Consider the following 16,851-nt stretch of genomic DNA (forward strand, 5'->3'; position numbering starts at 1 on the left):
AACTTACCTCTCATCATGCATCCACACGGTTAACGTGGGTTAAACAGAACTTCCTTTGCACTAGATTCCCTTTCCCGGAATGGAGTAAGATGGGCCTCTGAATGTACAAACCACGTCCTGGTTCTCTATAGGAGATACAGATTTCAAACGCTAATACAGCTTGTCTTCCTTGGAGGTGTCCACTTCGAAACTGGATCATAAATTCCCAGGGTGGTCAAGGGGATGCCTCATTGGGTGGTTTTTTTGTTGTAGAAACGTCTTACTCACTTTTACTGTGGTTTTTGGACTTGTCTAGAAGCCCTGTCAATTCTGAGGCTTACATTTGAGAAAAGATTAAAACAACTTATCTTGATTACCAAGAGAGTCAGATTGCCATGTATTATGCAACAGTCTTATCTGAAATGCAGATAAAAACAAGGCTGTGTGTTCATTCCCACGCAGCTCTCCAGACCATCCCTATTTATGCAGCTCTGTCCACACCGGTATCCCATTCACCGGTGATTGTGAACCTGTGCCACACGCCCCTCCCCGTGGAAAGCCCCTTAGGAGGATCAGTCAGTTTCTTAGCGTTTAGAGGGAGGCTTGGGGTGGGGCAGGGTGTCCCACGGGGTGCAGGCAGAACAAAGCCCTTCTTGCCTTACTTGTTCCCAGCCCACACCCACAGGGTGGTCTCTTGTGCACGTTCCCTGGCCTCAGAAGGAATCTTTCCCCTGGACATTGTCATTCCCACTCAACTCTCCCTTATTCTGTTTTCTTGTCACTGCCACCCAATTCCTAAATCCTGGCTCCCTTTCCCTCCTTTAAGGTTAAATTTAGGGCAACCTTCTGCTCCCATGGTGAAGTCCTTGACCCACCTGTCCAAATCTTAGAACTGTTCAGCCTGTGGGTGGGACACAACCATAGCTGTTGGTTTACTTTTTCATTGCACTGCTGGGCAGAGGGAGGTGCCATTCTGGGACCTGAAGGAAGGGCCAGAGTGGTGTTCTAAATTCCAGGATGCTGATTTCTCCTTTTCCCTCCCTCCCTCCCTCCCTTCTTTCCTTCCCTTTCTTTCTTTCTCCCTTCCTTTTTCTCTCTCCTTTTTTTTTTTTTTGGAGACAGAGTCTCACTCTGTCACCTGGGCTAGAGTGCCGTGGCGTCAGCCTAGCTCACAGCAACCTCAAACTCCTGGGTTCAAGCAATCTTCTTGCCTCAGCCTCCCGAGTAGCTGGGACTACAGGCGTGTGCCACCATGCCTGTCTCTCTCTTTATTTTCTGACCTACTCAATGTATCTTAAAACAAAATCAGATATTCCTCAATTTCCTGCCAATTCAGCTTTTAGATCTCTTGCTAAAATGAAACCAGACAGTGCACTTCTCTTTCCTTTCTTTGAATTCTAATTCAAATTCCTCTTGTTATGTCTGTGTATGTGGGTACAGGCCTGTGTATCTTTTAAGCAGAAGTATTTATCACTGTAATATGCACGGCACTATTCTAAGTGTTTTTATATGTGCATTAATTTTTCACAACTCCATAAATGTACTGCTACTGTTGTCCTCGTAGCCCCGATTATAAAACTAATAAACAACAAAGTAGGATTTGAATGCTAAGAGCTTTAGCTCAACACTTCATGTTTTTTACGATCATCCTCTACTCTCCAATGTCTTCAAACAGGACCACTACCTAATATGCAGGTCCCAGCACAAAGTAAAAGTACAGGGACCCTTGTTCCAAAATGATTAAGAATTTCAAGGTAGCAATACCAGTGCATTAAACTGAGCACAGAGCCTTCCTGAGTGTGGGGCCCTGGGTGCAGATGGCACACCAAGAAGCCAGTCTGCTGTAGTGTGTGTGTGTGTGTGTGTGTGTGTGTGTGTGTGTGTGTGTGTATTGGCTATAGTGGAAGTCAAGGGATTATTGTACCTAAGACAGGATGACTTTTATTGAGCAGGTTCAGAATCTGCAGTTTGGCTCATTCATCTGTCTAGGTAGGGCAGGTGGAACGGTTCTGATGAGAAGGTGTGTAGTCTGGCCAGCAGAACATAGTGCCCAAGGGTACTGGGATCAAAGCTTAGATAAGCAGCCTCTGATATGCAAGACAAAGTAAAGGTTACTTGACAGGGAAGAAGAGCACAGCAATGGCCTAAGGGGAAGGGACACATGGGAATCTGCATCCCTGGCCCTGTTTCGTGGGGGTTCATGGGAGGTTGAATGGGTATGACAACTGTAGAACTCTCATTCCTTTTTTTTTTTTTTTTTTGAGACAGAGTCTTGCTCTGTTGCCCAGGCTAGAGTGAGTGCCATGGCATCGGCCTAGCTCACAGCAACCTCGAACTCCTGGGCTTCAGCCATCCTACTGCCTCAGCCTCCCGAGTAGCTGGGATTACAGGCATGCACCACCATGCCCAGCTAATTTTTTTTCTGTATATATATATTTTTTAGTTGGCCAGATAATTTCTTTCTATTTTTAGTAGAGACGGGGTCTCACTCTTACTCAGGCTGGTCTCGAACTCCTGACCTCGAGCGATCCACCCGCCTCGGCCTCCCAGAGTGCTAGGATTACAGGCGTGAGCCACCGCATCCGGCCTAGAACTCTCATTCTTGAAAGGTATCTGTCAGGATAGGTTCAACTAGGCTGCAAAAACAAACACCCCCATAAATTCAGCAGCTTTGTCCAAGAAAGCTTACTTCTTGCTCACGTTACCTCTCCACCATGAATCCACACAGGGCCCATGGCAGGGGGTGGATAAATGTTAAAATTTAGTTTAAACCCTTCAATATAATGTAGAAGCAGTGATAATTATCCAGATAGCTATCTTGCCTTGGTTACTATAGTTTATTAGATTAAAGAAGTTTTCTTTATTCCCAGTTTTCTGAAAGTGTTTACTACAAATAAATATTAAATTGTACATGTTTTTCTGGATCTACTAATGTAATACTACTATTTTCTCCTTTAATATTTAATTATGATTAATCATATCATTTGCTAACATAGATATAATCTTGTATATTTGGATCAAATTTAACTCAGTTATTTATCATGCATTATCTTTTGTTATATGTTGCTGGATTTGATTTGCTAATATTTTATTTAAGATGCTGTATCTAAGTTTGTGAGTAAGATTGGTTTGTAATTTGTAATCGCTAGTTATGCCCTCAGGGTGTTTTGGTCTCAAGATTATAGAAGGAAATATAAATTGAACTTGGGAGTATTCTCTCTTTTTTGTTCTCTAAAATAATTTATATAAGATTGAAATAGTCCCCATTTTCAGTTCTAATATTGTTTATGTTGGTCTTTTGTATTTTTGTTTGAAAGTCTTACCAATATTTTATCACATTTATGTGTCTATAAGAAATGATTTAGGGCCTTGTTGATCTTCTGGTTTTTACCTTCATTTTCTAGTGTCTGAATTTCTGCTTCTAACCTTAGTTGCTTTCTTCTATTAATAAACCTTTGGCTTAGTTTTTTCTGTTTGTTTGCTTTGTTTTTACCTTTTTTTTTTCCTTGCTATTGGTGCTTAGCTCATAATTTTCAACCATTCTTCTTTTCAAATATAAGCATTTAAGTTTACAAATTCTATGTAAGTACAGATTTTACTATACCCAAGGTTTCTCATGAAGTATTATCTAGTTTAAAATATTTTCTAATTTCCATATGCTTTCTCTTTGAGCCATAAATTACTTAGAAGTGATCTTTTCCAAGTGCATATTTTTCTTACCTTTTAATTACTGACTTCAATTACTAGAGAATGTTATAAAGAGCCTATAATTGGTATGAAGTCAACTATTTAAAACTTGTTGACTCTTGGTTTATGATTTAGCATGTGGTCAAATTTCATAAGATTTATGTACTAGTTGTTGTATCAATGCTACTCTCCTGATTTTTGACCCTTGCACTGCATGGTGCTAACATTTAGGGAATATACTTTTTTTCCCTATATATTTTAAAAGTCTGAAATTATTTCAAAACAAAAAGTCAAAAAGTTTTAAAAACGTGATGCTGTTAACTCACAGGTGAAGAATTTCCTCCCTTCTCCCATATCTATAATCCTGTTGTTTGTTTTTACATCATATCATACAATCTGAGATGATGAGGATTAATAATAAGTGAAATTCTCCTTTGCACCTTCTAATCACATGAGAGTGGGGGGATCAAGTCCTACATATGATAAGAGATTGGTGACAATGAGATTGTGCTCAGTGACACCATTCATGGTCATTACCACAGGCTTGTCTTAATGGAATTTTACCACCTTATAATCAGCTTTTAAGAAGAACGTTTGGCCTGCTATTAGCTCTTCTCAATGATATATATATACACACACACACTTAATATTGTACCAAAAACTTCATAAATTATATTCTACTACTATAAATAGAACTCTAAAGGTAATATTATAACCAGTGTCTTTTAAATGTTATAGTTTAAAATTAGATAGATACAGATGTGAACAGATCCTTTTCAAATGTGGAAAATATTCACATTTCCAAATACTTTATTGTAACACCATAACACCTATTTATTTACAATGTTTCACCTGATTTTTAGAGTGACATTTAATTATATACAGAGAAATCAAAAGGCGGGCGGGTGTTCACAGACAAATAGATGACAATGAGGCAAAAGGCTCTGAATCCTTTTATTTGGCAATCCAAGTTAGCAGCAACAATAGAAAAATTACTAACCACCTATCCTAGTATCGAAACTCCGACTCCGCCTACCACATCTTCTTTTTAAATTATAATGTAAACCAAAATAAATTGCAAAACATATTTTATTTTGAACCAATTAGTAAAAATTATAGAAACCAGGTATATTTAAACAGTTTTGTTTTAGACATAAATTTTAAATCATTTTTGTTTTGAAAAGTGTATCTTAAAAATATTTTAATGTAGATGGGAAAATGAATGTCGACTGCAGTCTATACTTCCATCTGCTGTTTAAGGAAGTAAACTGTTGAATGATGTAAACTCCTTAATGTTTAAACTAATGACATAAGAAGACAAGCAAAACAAAGGAAACTGATGTTACAAAAGATAAGTATTATGGCATTCTCAAGTATGATTCATTATAAAGTGAAAACGAGGATGATGTCTTCTGGAATATGATAATCTTCATAAGGAGCATGTGACATATGACATACTTCAAGATGCCAAGAATTTTAATTAAACCTCAACTTCTATAAAGCTAATAACAGGAATATTTTTAAAGGCCCAGATATGTGAACTATGATAGCAGCAGTTTGAAACAGAAGAACAGGAAATAAAGGGTAATTATATTACATTATCACAAATGTATTCATTAACTTGTTTCAGAGATTTTGTTTTTACATAAGAACAATTACAGTTATTTTTTCAATTAATGCTTTAAATGCATAAGTTGGAATTACCCTACATTAAATAATGTTTCTGAATTGAAATTGATGCTAAAAAATACATGTAAGCATAGGCAAATGAGGCAATAATTTCCTTCCTGTGAAAAATATCTGGGTAATATATAATATTAGAAATAAAAATTGCAAATTTGAAATAACCAAAAAGACTTAAGTAGTTACATGTATCCTATTTTCAGTCTAATTGTTTAATATTTGATTTTTTATGTACCTAATGCAAGATTTCTAGATATTTTATTTTTTACTTTCAGTAATGTTAACTGAAAAGGAGAAGGGTATATTTAACGTAAAAATAGAAGATGGATCCGGAGATTTCCAATAAATGTCTCAACGTCCTACAGATGTGGGCACTGGTTTCACAGTAAATGACAGAATACTATTTTTGAAGAAATCCATATTGCTTCCTCCAAGACAAGAAGCTGTCAGGAAATAGTTCAAATGGAATTATAGTGAAAAGTCTTCCTAATTCTATCTTTCCTTAAATGGGCTCTATTTCTTGTAATTCACGTGACACTCTTTGGCTGTGGTGGTTGTCTGTTAAATTTCCTGTTTTGGACTAGTTTCAGCAAACCAAAACAAATAGCTCATAGAAAAGGCTATGGTTAACTACTTTTTTTTTTTCTTCTTTTTGGTATTTCCAGTTAAGTGCTTTCTGCTTAGAGGTACAGAGAAAGGGAGGAAAATAGCTAAAAACATGGTGTTAAGTAGGTCACAGCAGTTTCAATGCACCAAAAAATGTGCCATCTCCATCCCGAGATATTTGTGCATTTTCCCGTGGTATTGCAAGTTGAAGTTCATCTCCTTCTTCCAGCTTTGCAATGCCTGGGAAAGAATGATTCACAAGAATTTTAAGTGGTTGTACAATGGAAAAGGGAAAAAAAAAAAAAAAGAACCTTAAATAAAACTACTTTGTTTTGGAAAAAATGTTGACATAAGTATTCACACTTCAAAATACACCAGTGGACTTCTAACCTAGTAACAATTCTATTAGCCTAAAAAAAAAAAAATAGAAGAAATAAGCAGGAGGAATGACAGCTGATCTAAAGTGTATTTATTGCCTACTGTGTATAAAATGGAGACTCCAAAAAAACCCCAAATATCTGACTTGAAAAAAGTTAGCTGAATCATAGCATATCCCTTGATGGAATATTATATAGTTAAAGGTATGTTTCACTTAATTTTATTGGCATGGGAAAGTTTTTATAATAATGTTAAATAAAAATGTGAAAAATTACACACACACACACACATATGTATATATATATGTATATATATATATACTGGATAGTCCTAATTATATTTTTAAATATGCATATAAAAAGTATAAATACTAAAAAGCAGAAGACCATGTATTAACATAGCACATTTGTTACCATAGTTTTTCTCTCAAGTCCAGACTATGGGTTTAATCAACATTTACGTTACGTTTACATTACTGTCTATATTTTGTGTCCTTAGATGACCATGTTTGTCTTTATAATCAAAAGCAACAATGTAATTATCTCTTTAAAAATGACTGATAAATCTGTGTGTGCCTGACTTACAATGATGAATACATCTGTGAATCAGGAATACAAAGTACAGTTCAGGGACTACACCCAGCATTTCAGGTCATTCTTGACCCCACTTCCAAAGAAAAATATGAAGAAGAAAAAAGAGGAGAAGTAAGGGAAGGAGAAGAAATAAAGAAACTAACAAATAAAATAGCTCATATCTGAATTGTCAATACAGTTAGTCAATGACTAGCAATTTAAAAAGTAGCTGCATTGTTTCGTTAACGTACAGGGAAAATTTACTTACATAGACACATCTATGCTAATGTCTGTTCTATCCTGAAGCCCAAAGCACCCGGATTTACTCAAGCAGCAGCCAGTAAGAGATTATTTATTGAACAATTACTATGTGCCAGACACCCTTCTAATAAACATAGAGCAGTGATCAAGGATGACAAAAGTTCCCACCCCCAGTGGTCTTGTAGTGTTGTAATGGGCCAAGACAGACAACAAACAAGAGAAGTATTTTTAGGCATTGTTAAGGGTAACGGGTACACTTCCTAGAATTGGCAGAGCATTTGAGGACTACATGAAGCAGTTAAAAAAAAAAAAAGATGGGTATTTATTTGTTGAATAGATTTGTCATTATCATAGAGAATAAAAATGACCTAATATTTTGACAAAGGCAATAGATCAGAGCGTTAAGTAATATTAACTCCAAAAGTTAAGTAAGTGTGAACAACTAAAATTTCAACACTAAGTTGTTGGCTATTTCAACTCTTCCAGATTATAGCAATCAGCTCTAACTTTTTCTACAATAAACATACTTTGTTAAAAAAATAATGAATAAGATTCAGCTTTGTGTATAAAGGTGATTCATTTACATTATGTTGGGCTTCTTAAGTTGGCCATTTAAATATTTTTTCAGGTTACTATGGAGACACTTTCTATGCTTATATACTAACTCAGAGTTTTTAATGGCTTTAAAAAAATTTGCCCTCAAACAGATTAAAATTGCAAACCTGAAACTTCCTAGAGAACAGCTATTGTATACAACACTAGGCTATTAGTAATGAAAAATATCTTTAAAGCCAAGTTAATTATGCTTTATAAAGTAAGGTGGAGTACTCTAATAAGAGGTAAATTCAAGAGCAGATGATTAGTGAATTTTTAAAAAGACTTCATTGCAAAATTCTAAGTAAAAATGAATATAAATAAATAACACATTGGAGTAGAATTGCTATTTATAAATATTTTGCAACACCAAATTACTAGTCAGCACTGGGTGCAGGGAAATATTTCTTTATGAAAATTAGGGAATTCCACCTTGACAAACTTCCTCATCACCCCATTAAAGCTGCCTGTGGCTGCAGATCCAGAGTGACATCATCTCTGTGATTATGAACTATCTTTCTCAGTTTCTAACTGGTTTACCTGGCATTTGTGTAAACACTTTTGAAAAATAGGACTTCAAAATGCACTGCCAGTCTCCAATCCTGTGCTTTCCACTGTCATTCATGGTAACTGTCTGGAACTGAAGACATTCCTCAGGGTTTCAAATAGATCTTACAAAATCAGCAGAGAAATATAAGTGTGTTTAAAGTGAGTACATTTTTTAAAAAAAAAACAACCAGCCTTGACTAACTTGAAATCGCCTCCGAAAAATAAAATGAAGGAAACATTGGCAATTCAGCTGAAGCAGGCCCCAGATTAACAAGGCCTGCCCTGCTCTTTCAAAGGTAGAGTTACCCCGTACCTTTTCACTTGTCAAAGTCACCTGTCTGGTGTCCCATCATACCAGATGTCACCTGTACTAAAGTGAGAGAGAAGCCATTGTGCAACTCACCCTGGCCTTCAAACCTGGCCAAGGGCATTTCTTCCACAGTGTGTAAAGAGGAGTTTTGGTGGCTCACACTGTGGAACAAAACAGACTGGTGTAAACCAAGTTCTGAAACTTAGTAGCGTGCAACCTGAAACCAGTTATGTTACCTCTCTGTTTCAGATTCCAACTCTCCTAAATGGAAAAAGTAAATGAGCAAACGTGCATAAAATGCAGAAAAGGGTACCTGGCAAGTAGTAATCACTCTGTGGTTGTTAGATGTTGTTATTAAAGGTCAGAGAAAATACATCCGAATTGTTCTCAATGTAGAATGCTATGAAGTTACTGCCCTTTCTAAATCTATCTAAAAATGGTAACACTATTAGTATTGATTCCTTCTGCCTCAATTAAAATAGACTAGCTTATCATTCAAGATAAAAACATAGTGTATTGAGGCATCTTTTTCTGTCTATTTATACTTTAGGGCACTGTCCTTTCTTTTTTACATTGTACTGCTCAGATTTTTTTTATCAAACTGTCTTCATTCCACAATAAGCAGGTCTGAGAACTATTATTTACCAGCTGAATAACAGGAATTATTGGGTAGTGTTTCAGGCATGTTTTGAATACATCGGAATAAAGTCACCAGACTCAATTCATCCCCAAAGACATGAACTTTTTTCCTCTGTATTAGGTGTCCCATGGCAAAGGTGCTATCGGTGTATAAAACCTGAGAAACAAACCAAAAAACTTCATCAGACAGGAGCACAAAATGGGAGGCTTTGCACAGGGAAAGCAGAACTGGGATCTGAACCTACCTGACCATATATGAAAAAGTAACCAGTTTCTTTGACCAATATTTTATTCTCTTTTTCTTCTAGAGCTCTTCCTCTTTTAAAGCTGAGAAGCCATGGAACAAATGTGTAAGATCCTGCAATGAAGAGAATTACTTATAAGAAAAGAAACAAACAAACAAAAAAGCAGTTTTCACATCCACTTAGCTGCTAAAATATACCTGAAACCTAGAAGAGAATTCCATCTTTTTAAAAGAAAAAGAAAAAAATAAGACAAATCACAATGCTACTTTGGGTTCTTTGCCACCACTCAGGTATCAACCTGGGCAACTATCCAATATAGGAACTTGAGAGCACTTTATATGAACATCTGTGTTTTCTTTTACTCTTCTGTATTTCAGCTATTTCATTAAAAAAAAAAACAAAAACAAACAAACAAACAAACAAAAAACGCTGGTCTGGATGAGAGAATATGAAGCAAAGAATGGACAAAATTTCTCCAAATGGAACCTTAGTAGAGATTTTCCTTTGGTTCCTGGAGAGGAGGGAAGGAGTATGCGGAGAGTTCAGCAAAGGGTTCAGGACATAGCAAGTCTCCTGCCCCCAACAAACCAGGTGGCAGGAACAGAGCCCGAGGAAGAGTGAGGAAGGTGACTAAGACACACCTTTGCTAGGAAACGGGCAGGGAACTCTGTAACGACAGTCTGTGACAGTCAGGCTTAAATGGTTTCTGTTCAGTTCACTGATGATTCCCCTCCATTATTTCTCAACCCTCCCTGGGGCGTAACGGGGAAGTTACTGTGCCTAAGGGTGGGAGGAAGGGGGCAGAGAGAAAACTGCACCACAGAGTGAGTGGGCAAGAGGGGGCCTAATCCTTGAGCCAGGATCACCTCTTGGTGCTTTGGGACGTCAGCACCCATTAAGAGAGTATAAACACCCCTTTCCTGTGAATTCATACTTTAAGTCTCACAAGTATGCTATGTAAATATCGAGGTAAAAGGTGAGCCCTAAGGCAAGAGACTGGGAAACTTGGGGAGTATAAATAAAATGACATAAAATAAGTGACTAGAAGATTAGGGAAATGGTAATATAAGGATAGAATAATGAAACAAAGCTGTGATAGTCTAAAATCATATTAAAAATCCCTGTATAATTGGTAAGTGTGGGCCACAGATGTCTTCAAATTTCACCCTCATTGTAACAAAAAGGAAAACAAAATCAGTAATAAAATTCCGCATCCAAAAGGGTCAATATGCCAGAAGCTCAAGAAAAGAACGATTTTTCCTATAATTGAGATTAAATAAAATCTTCTCCTGTGGATTTTCATAAGGGAGCACAATAGGATGTGGTAGCTGACAGTGTTTCCACATTGCCTAAGTACAGTTGCCTAGTGTTTGTGCCTACTTTATGTAGTGCTTCCAAAGCAAACCAATTAAATTTGAGCTTTTTCTAAATAAAATTCTTTTCTATTTTTTTAACTTGACAGATAAAATTGTGTATGTTTATTACATACAGTATGATGCTTTGGAATATATGTACATTGTGGAATAGCTAAATCAAGCTAATTATCATACATGTTACCCCAGATAGTTGTCATTTTGTAGTGAAGATAATTAATACCTAATTTCTTAACATTTTTCAAGAATACAACATTGTTATTAACTGTGGTCACCATATTGTATAAGAGATCTCTCAAACTCATTCCTCCTATTTAACTGAAATTTTGTCACCTTTGACCAACATCTCCCTAACCCCCCCTACCACCACTGCCCGGGCCCTTGGTAACCACCATTCTACTCTTCACTTCTACAAATTTGGTGAGATCATGCAGTACTTGTCTTTCTGTGCCTGGCCAACCCCATTAACATACTGTCCTCCAGGTTCATCCGTGTCGTCATAAATGACAGGGTTTCTTTTTTATGGCTGAATAGTATTCCATTGTGTGTGTGTGTGTGTGTGTATACACCCCACATTTTCCTTATCCATTCATCTGTCAATGGACATTTAGTCTTATTCAATATCTCCGCTATTGTGAATAGTGCTGCAATAAGCATTGGAGTACAGATATCTCATCTGGAGCCAGACCACCCAGAAAGCACCTGATCTCGGCTGATCTCAGAAGTTAAGCAGGGTTGGCCCTGGTTAGAACTTGGGCAGGAGATATCTCTTTAACATACTGATTCCATTTCCTTTGTATATATACCCAGTAGTGGGATTGCTGGATCATATTATATTTTATTTTTAATTTTTTCCCTTTTTTATTTTAATAGATATAGGAGTATAAGTTGAGTTCCATTACATGTACATACTGTATAGCGGTGAAGTCTGGACTTTCTGTGTACCCATCACCTGAACAGTGTACATTGTACCCCAAAGGTAATTTTTTCATCCCCTCACCCCCTCTCACTTTAATTTTTTTAGGAAATTCCATACTATTTTCCATAGGGGCTGTATTAATTTCAATTCCTACTCCAAATAAGGTTCTTGAGAGAAGAATACAAAATAAGAACCATGTATTTCCGAGTATTTCTAAGGATTTAAGAGCACTGTAAATTCAAGTTGAAGTGAACAGTTCCTTAGGCAACCTTTTAAGTTCACATCACCGCAGACAGCAGTAGGAAAGATGTCCTGGGGAGGGGGAGGAAAGAGGACACTGGGAGGGAGGAAGGAGGATCGAGTGATGCATAAAGGAGTCTCAGGGTCTTCTCAGCACATGCTCCTGTCTGGGTCTCCTGCTCACTCCCAGGAGCCCCCTCCTCCACCGTCTCTCACAGAGAGTGAATGCGCCCCTGATGCGGGGCGGTCTGGTCACCCCAATCTGCTTTTCCCAAGGAAGGGCTCTGAGGAACATTTTATGTAAATGACCCCAGGTGCCACACTGGATAATAATAGCCAATGAACAAAATATCACCTAATTACAAATTATAAAGACAAAATCATCACTTAATTTTATGTGATATAATTTCAGTAAAAAGATTATAATGAAACAGTGGAAAGATTATAATAAAATAGTTTTTAATTTTGTTTAAATGAGATGATGTACTCAAAGCACAGTTTTAGAGTCTTGAAAAAATGAGGAAGAATTAATATAATGGTTTTCATTATTGTAAAATACAAACTGATGACTCTGAAGGCAATTGCTTTCATGGGTGTAATGATAGTCATTTGATGCTCTGAACAAAGAGAGCATTATAAAAAAATAATAATACACATCTTAGATTCTGACTTCTCTGAGTTGAAAGGCTGTTTATGTTTGGTTCCCTGCTATTTCTCCAGGGCTTTACATGATGACTGCTCCACAGTAGACATGTGGCAAATATTTAAATTAACCAATTCAAATTTAAACATAAAATAATTCAAAATGACCATGTACTATGACAATTAATCACAAGTATTCAATTGTTTTTTGAAAAAGCATTTTACTATCTAGTTACTGAAATTCTGGGAAATGAAAGGCCGTATGTACTCTTGAATTGAAGTAAAACATATTTTCAAGACTGCTTGTTTATATTCTGGCTACAGATATTTATTTACTAAATTTTTTTGCAATAATTCAAATTGATGTCTTACTTCTTTATACCATATTTATGTCTATAAAATTAATGACCAGTTCTTACTAAATTTAACTGCTGTGCTTTTAGCACAGAAAGAAAAACAAGTGGCTTTTAGGTCTGTATTCTTACTTTCTCTTGACATTTTGTTTTGGCATTATATCAATTCTTTCTGGCAATATTCTTATTAAAGCGATAGAGTACGTTTACTTGTTTTTATTTACTCTGTATTCCTCCCACACTCCATACCCATACCCGCGTGCACACACACACACACACACACACACACACGGATTATACTCAGTTAAGTTAGAAAATTTTTTACAGTTGTAGCTGTATGCTCACATACCAAGAATAGAACCTGGCACATAGTATGCACTCAATAAATTATGTGCTGTTGAATGAATTCTAAATCCTTTAAGAAAACAAGCCAAACAATAAATTAAAAACTAAATTTTAAACTTAAGCATAAATGTTATAACACATTTTTAATCTTCAAACTTACCTAAATTGCTGGCAGGATAAAATACAGATAAATACAAACAAGAAAATATACATTAATACCCACTCGGTAGAGTGCTTTTCTAAACTACTATGCATCACCCCTTACAGCAGATATTTAAGAATTTGGAAGTAAACTTCAACATTATTAATTCCTAATTGTACATCAACAGCTAAAATATAGATGTACCTTCAAATAAATTGTTTGACATTTCCAGCTTCACTCAAGTTTTAAATACTTGATATAGTAAATGTCAAAAACTTAACAAAATTAATTTGTACATTAATATATGAAAATACAGATAATGTCAGTATCAATATGTGAACATAATTTGCATGAATTTGCATGATCCCTCAAAGAGTAGATCTTTCCTCTTCTGTGTACATGGAAGAGTTATAGATAAATTTTACGATGACAAAGTTTTATAGAAAATCAGATATCTTCCATTAATATTTATTTTTTATTCTACTTTTTTTTTTTTTTGAGACAGAGTCTCGCTCTGTTGCCCGGGCTAGAGTGAGTGCTGTGGCATCAGCCTAGCTCACAGCAACCTCAAACTCCTTGGCTTAAGTGATCCTACTGCCTCAGCCTTCTGAGTAGCTGGGACTACAGGCATGTGCCACCATGCCTGGCTAATTTTTTCTATATATATTTTTAGTTGGCCAGATAATTTGTTTCTATTTTTTTAGTAGAGACGGGGTCTCGATCTTGCTCAGGCTGGTCTCGAACTCTTGACCTTGAGCAATCCGCCCACCTCGGCCTCCCAGAGTGCTAGGATTACAGGCGTGAGCCACCGCGCCCGGCCTATTCTACCTTTTAAACAGGAAATTTTCTCCCAAGTATTTATATATCTAGTGCTGCCTTCCTCAATAACCAAAAATAAATGCTGCAGAGAGCCATCATCATTCACAGCTCTCACTTCTACCTCTTTTGATTTTCTATTTTATTATCTTAAAACTTCTTGAAATAATTTTAATAAAGAAGATATTGATAACATCTTTTAAAAGGTAGATTAAGTAAATCAATTAAAATAGATTTTTTGTTATATCAAACAATTATAATTTGACATGGTAATTCACAGTAATGACATGCTGAGTCTATAGACGTGGGAGGGTAGGAAAATCACCAGAAAACAGAACCAGGCGGGACACGTAGGCTGAGCCGTCTGAAGGCCAATGGGAGGCTGTGTGGGAGTGTGAGCAGTGGAGAGAAGTGATTATATCTGTATTTTAGAAATATCACTATGTGGCTATGAGGTCAGGAAAGGTCCAAATCCAGACAAAAGAAAATCAGTCAAGGTGAGAGATAATGATGGTTTGTACTAGTATGATGAGATGGGAATGAAGAGAAGTAGATTAATTTGAAGTATATTTAGGAGGAATAATTGATATAGTTTTGAGATTAATGTGCTGAATAACACCCAGAATTCTGAAATAAACAACTCAATCATAGTCATGGCATTTACTGAAACAGGGAACACTGGGGGATGAACAGATCCAGGAAAATGTTCTAGAATTCAGGCTGAGATGTCATCAAGATATTAAAAAGAGATGTTCAATAGACAGAGGTATCTGTAGACTTGGAGCTCAGGAAAGTGATTTGGGCTAAATATATACATTTAAGCTATCAGCATATCGATGGTAAATGACATCATGGTATTATTCAAGAACGCCAAGGAAATGCAAAGACTGAAAGAACAATGGGATGAAGTCAGAGGTCTGAAGAACATCGATATTTTGAGATAAATTGAAGAGTAATTTGCAAAGACATTAGAAAGGAGTGGCCAAACGGGCAGGAAAATGGCTTAGAGAATCAACCAAGGGAAGCATGTGTCTCAAGCAGAAGGGTGTCAACAAGTGTCAAAATCCATTGAGAGATTAAAAATAAACCCCATCATAGCCTCCACAAAATAATTATTTTGAAAAGTAGAAATAAGAGACTTCCACTGTCAACATGATTGTGTAAATCATATCTCTGCTTTTCTACTTCCTGTAAATCGTATGAAAGGAAAATATAGATACATATTCTCCAAAATAACTGTAAGGGTTGTAAATAACTGTCAGTAACTGCGGTGACACTAAAGCTGAATGAAGAGAAGAGAAGCACAGAAAATAGTGAGAGAGCCTGGCAGTAAACCTCACAAAGGTCCAGCAAAAACCAACTTCCTAAAGAGGGAGACACTCTCACACATGAACAGAAATCTCCTACATACAGACAATCCAGGAAATTTTACTGACCTGGAAGAATTAGAGAAATGAAGAGGAAAAAAAATTCATCTAATTAAAATAAAAGTAAAGTTTCCGAAGGAAAAATAAATTTTGCATAAAATAAAATGAGATAGAAATAAAGATATAAAGGATTTGAGAAAAAAATATGGAACTAGATGACAGTAAAAAGGTAAAGGATCACCACTGTACGTGGAATTGGAAGACAAAACAAACAACAAAAGAAAGGTGAAACTGAGCAACATCTCAGAGCTACTGCAAACTAAAGGGCACATCATGTATCAGAGAGAGTTGAGTCCGTATAGTCATCATGGTCTCTTATTACTGTTAAATATGTTGCCCCATCACCCTTTCTTTTTCCACACTGAGTGTCCTGCTTTTCTTCTCTGTGATTTCACAGTTTTCCTTCAGAGAAGAGTGATTCATTCATAGGCAGCTGCCTGCAATTTTCACTTCTTTCCTTGGAAGTGGCATGCTGACAGGCTGCTTCTAGTCCACCATTTTTTTCCTCTTCATTAGCACATTTTGAGTAAACCAGTAGAGAACAAAATTCAGGCAAAGTAAATGTGTAAATGAGGAAACAAAAGCTAAAGGAATTGCCATGATTATTGATTACATATCTTTGTAAAACTAAGAAAAAACACATAAAGAGAACAGTTTAACAGAAAGAATAAAACTGTTTTATCCCTTTGACATGTAGAAATTATATACCTAAAAAATATTGGAAAGTATAGGAGAAAATATATTGATAGTAAATTCATCAGTTGCTACATTTGTAAGACCTGGAGCTCAACAAATATAATTTAAAGTTGATAGATCAAATAATATAAATATAAACATTTTAATAGTACATATATAAACATTAAGAAATACCATATTACTGTCCAAAGAATGCATGATGAAGAGCAGGAAGGACAGAGGAAGTAAAGAGGAATAACATTGGCAAAAGCAACCTTAAGCAAAAAGAACAAATTGGAAGGCATCAGTTTACCAGACTTCAAGCTGTACTACAAGGCTATAGTAACTAAAACAGCATGGTGCTGGCGCAAGGACAGAGACATAGACCAATGGATCAGAACTGAGAACCCAGATAA

At 36.1% G+C, this 16,851-nt stretch overlaps 1 protein-coding gene across 1 annotated transcript in view; it reads right to left on the minus strand.

The window, feature by feature from the left end:
• Positions 1–4,603: 4,603 nt before the first annotated feature.
• Positions 4,604–16,851, minus strand: part of TNFSF13B (TNF superfamily member 13b) — a 41,347-nt gene continuing 29,099 nt past the window's right edge. The window contains exons 4-6 of the mRNA XM_045567035.1: positions 9,504–9,616; positions 9,265–9,415; positions 4,604–6,195 (exon numbers count right to left, since the gene is read on the minus strand). Of these exons, the coding sequence (XP_045422991.1) occupies positions 6,083–6,195; positions 9,265–9,415; positions 9,504–9,616 (377 nt within the window). The 3' untranslated portion in view covers positions 4,604–6,082. The remainder of the gene's footprint in view (positions 6,196–9,264; positions 9,416–9,503; positions 9,617–16,851) is intronic.

Source organism: Lemur catta, chromosome 13 (assembly GCF_020740605.2).
Source record: "Lemur catta isolate mLemCat1 chromosome 13, mLemCat1.pri, whole genome shotgun sequence".
Taxonomy (NCBI): domain Eukaryota; kingdom Metazoa; phylum Chordata; class Mammalia; order Primates; family Lemuridae; genus Lemur; species Lemur catta.